The 3,952-nt window shown below is 52.5% G+C and overlaps 1 protein-coding gene across 1 annotated transcript in view; it reads left to right on the plus strand.

The window, feature by feature from the left end:
* The window catches only part of RFX1 (regulatory factor X, 1 (influences HLA class II expression)), a 39,549-nt gene that overhangs the window by 24,814 nt on the left and 10,783 nt on the right, over positions 1–3,952 (plus strand). Inside the window, exon 8 of the mRNA XM_011981815.1 lies at positions 1,960–2,344. Coding sequence (XP_011837205.1) covers positions 1,960–2,344 — 385 coding nt within the window. The remainder of the gene's footprint in view (positions 1–1,959; positions 2,345–3,952) is intronic.

Raw genomic sequence — 3,952 nt, forward strand, 5'->3', positions numbered from 1 at the left:
CTCTGTCACCCAGGCTGGAATGCAGTGGTGTGATCTCAGCTCACTACACCCTCCGCCTCCTGTGTTCAAGTGATCCTCCTGCCTCAGCCTCCTGAGTAGCTGGGACTACAGGCGCCTGCCACTATGCCTGGCTAATTTTTGTATTTTTAGTAGAGATGGTCTCACCATGTTGGCCAGGCTGGTCTCAAACTCCTGACCTCAAGTGATCCACCCGCCTCGTCCTCCCAAAGTGCTGGGATTACAGGTGTGAGCCACTGCACCTGACCTAATGCTATGTTTTTAATCACTAGTACTTTGAAAGAGTTCAAAGATCAAAACTACGTCCAATGATGTTTAGTGAGATGGTGAGAGGTGCCCCCCGCCTGTCTCCCTTGATGGAGCCCTCCACGCTCACAGATGACAGACATGCATACCACATGCAACGCATTCTTTCCTATTGTTCGGTCACACGGTCCCCACCCTTCTCTGCCTCTTATCTGCCCTGTGGTAGGTTCTGGAGCTTGTTCTTTCCAGGGACGACGAGCCCTGCCTCCTTCTCTTTCACCCCTGCATAGGATTCCATCATCTTTTATTTAACAGACCCTTGAGGTTGAACCCCTGGTGGTTTTTATGCTTGTGACGATTTGCAGCCTCAAGCCTGTGTCACCGGTGCCCATCCCATCACGGGATATCTTGAAGGAGAGAGGATTTCCCAGCCTGGGATAGGTAGCTTGGCTCAGGGGAAACATATCTGCATTCCTGATGGTCTCCTCCAATCACAGCGTCGCCTTCTTTAGCCCCACCCCCTTCCTGCTTCACTCACTGGCTGATCACCTTCTGTTATGATCTCTCATTTACCTTTGCACGTGGCTTCTTGCCTGTCTCCCCAACTAGACCGTCAACTCCTCCAGGGGCCGGGGCTTTTCATTCTTGTCCATTGCTGTGTCCAAAGTATGTAAAACAGTGCCTAGCACACAGTAGGCACTCAAAGCACTTGCCAATTTTATTTTTTTAATGAAGTGTGTAGCATTGCAAGTTCCCTAACCCTTAAGGTTTTTTTTTTTTTTTTAATTAAAAAGACAGGGTCAGCCAGGTGTGGTTACAGGCGTGTGGCTCATGCCTGTAATTCCAGCGCTGTGGGAGACTGAGGCGGGCTTATCACTTGAGGTCAGGAGTTCGAGACCAGCCTGGGCAACATGGTGAAACCCCAAATTTACTAAAAAAATACGAAAATTAACCCGGTGTGGTGGTGTGCCCCTGTATTCCCAGCTCCTCGGTAGGCCGAGGCGGGAGGATAACTTGAACCCAGGAGGCGGAGGTTGCAGTGAGCCAAGATTGTGCCACTGCACTCTAGCCTCGGTGACAGAGAGAGACTCTGTCTCAATAAGTAAATAAATAAGATAACAAAAATAAAAAGCCAGGGTGTCACTGTCACCCAGGCTTTGGTGCAGTGGTAGTATGGTTATAGCTCACTATAGCCTTGAACTCCTGGCCTCAAGGGATCCTCCTGCCTCAGCCTCCCAAGTAGCTGGGATTGCAGGTGTGCACCACCACGCCTAGCTAATCTTTATATTTTTTGTAGAAATGGGTTTTCACTATGTGGCCCAGGCTAGTCTTGAACTCCTGGCCTTCAACGATCCTCCTGCCTCTGCTTTCCAAAGTGGTGGGATTACAGGCAGGAGCCACCATGCCCGGCTGAGTTCCCTTACCCTTCTATCTTGATTTCCTAATTTCCGTAGTGGGGAAAGTGACTCCAATGCCAGAGGACTGGCTGCTTTGATGATTATATGAAATACTGCCCATCAGGCACTCAGGATGGTACCCAGTCCATTGTAGGTGAATGCTAGGATCTGCTCCTTGCTGCAGGGGGGCTGCTGCTTCCCCAGTCCCCTCCTGGTACCCCCCTTCCTGCCTAGTCATGCACCTTGGCCCCCCAGTTCTCATCCCCCTAACTCTACCCCGGCTTTACCTCTTTCCTAGCCGTTCCAGCACCTACCCCTACCCCGAGACGCCGCTGTACACGCAGACGGCAAGCACCAGCTACTACGAGGCCGCGGGCACGGCCGCCCAGGTCAGCACCCCTGCCACCTCCCAGGCAGTGGCCAGCAGTGGCTCCATGCCCATGTATGTGTCCGGCAGCCAGGTCGTCGCCAGCTCCACCAGCACTGGGGCTGGGGCCAGCAACAGCAGCGGAGGTGGTGGCAGTGGTGGTGGCGGCGGCAGCGGGGGAGGCGGTGGCGGGGGTGGCAGTGGCAGCACCGGAGGCGGCGGCAGCGGAGCAGGCACCTACGTGATCCAAGGTGGCTACATGCTGGGCAGTGCCAGCCAGTCTTACTCCCACACCACCCGTGCCTCGCCAGCCACGGTAAGTGCCCCAGCCCGGGCCCCAGAGGAGGCAAGTGGTGGTGGGTGGTGGGCACTAGAAGCCCAGTCCATGACAGTGGTTACCAACCACCATTAACAGGAGCCTGTGTGGCCCCCAATGAAGAGCACATATGCAGATGTCCTGGGATTGAATGCTGTGTGGCCTCAGATAAATTACTCAGCCTCTCTGGGCCTCATTGATAAGCATGAACTTCTTAAAACAATACTACAGAAGTGTCTATTGTTGGCTGGGCGCTGTGGCTTACACCTGTAATCCCAGGACTTTGGGAGACCGAAATGGGTGGATCACCTGAGGTCAGGAGTTCAAAACCAGCCCAACTGATATGGTGAAACTCCATTTCTACTAAAAATACAAAAATTAGCCGGGCATGGTAGTATGCACCTGTAATCCCAGCTACTCGGGCGGGTGAGGCACGAGAATTGCTTGAACTTGGGAGGTGGAGGTTGCATTGAGCAGAGACTGCGCCACTGCACTCAAGCCTGGGAGACAGCGAGATTCTGTTTCAAAAAAAAAAAAAAAGTGCTGTCTATTCTTTTTTTTTTTTGAGACAGGGTTTTGCTCTGTCGTCCAGGCTGAAGCACAGTGGTGTAATCGTAGCTCACTGCAGCCTCAAACTCCCAGGCTCAAGTGATCCTCGCAAGTAGCTGGGACTATGGGCGTGCACCACCATGTCTGGCTAATTTTTTTGTTTGTTTAAGACGGAGTCTCGCTCTGTTGCCAGGCTGAAGTGCGATGGCGCAATCTCAGCTCACTGCAATCTCTGCCTCCTGGGTTCAAGCGATTCTCCTGCCCCAGCCTCCCAAGTAGCTGGGACTACAGGCGCGCCACTCTGCTCAGCTAATTTTTGTATTTTTAGTAGAGACCGGGTTTCACCATGTTGGCCAGGATGTTCTCGATCTCCTGACCTCGTGATCCACCCTCCTTGGCCTCCCAAAGTGCTGGGATTATAGATGTGAGCCACCACGCCTGGCCGATTTTTAAAATTTTTTTTTGTAGAGACAGGATCTCACTCTGCTGCCTAGGCTGGTCTCGAAATCCTGGCCTCAGGCGATCCTCCCAGCCATCTATTCTGATTAAAATTGATGATAGAGAATAGATAACGAGGGCAGAGAGAAGCCAGCACTGCCATGGGGAGCTTCCTGAACAGGGTTCTTTTCCACCATTGGGAAGGCTGCTGCTGGAACCTCCCTGTGCCTAGAAGAGGCTGTGTGAAGTCCGTGGGGCAGCCCTGGATTCCAACCCCAACCGGGCCCTTCAACAATTGTGTGACTGTGGGGTGGGTCAGCGCGGGTGGTCCTGGTGGTCCCTCATGGTCATGATGTATCCTGGCTTCTAGTGTAGTCTTTTTTTTTCTTTTTTGAAGATGGAGTTTTGCTCTCATCATACAGATTGGAGTGCAGTGGTGCAATCTCAGTTCACTATAACCTTCCCACCTCCCAAGTTCAAGCAATGTTTGTGCCTCAGCCTCTTGAGTAGCTGGGATGACAGGTGCCCACCACCACACCTGGCTAATTTTTGTGTTTTTAGTAGAGACAGGGTTTCACCATGTTGGCCAGGCTGGTCTCTAACTTCTGACTTCAGGTGATC

The sequence above is a fragment of the Mandrillus leucophaeus genome, unplaced genomic scaffold (genome assembly GCF_000951045.1).
Source record: "Mandrillus leucophaeus isolate KB7577 unplaced genomic scaffold, Mleu.le_1.0 Scaffold230, whole genome shotgun sequence".
NCBI classification, from domain to species: domain Eukaryota; kingdom Metazoa; phylum Chordata; class Mammalia; order Primates; family Cercopithecidae; genus Mandrillus; species Mandrillus leucophaeus.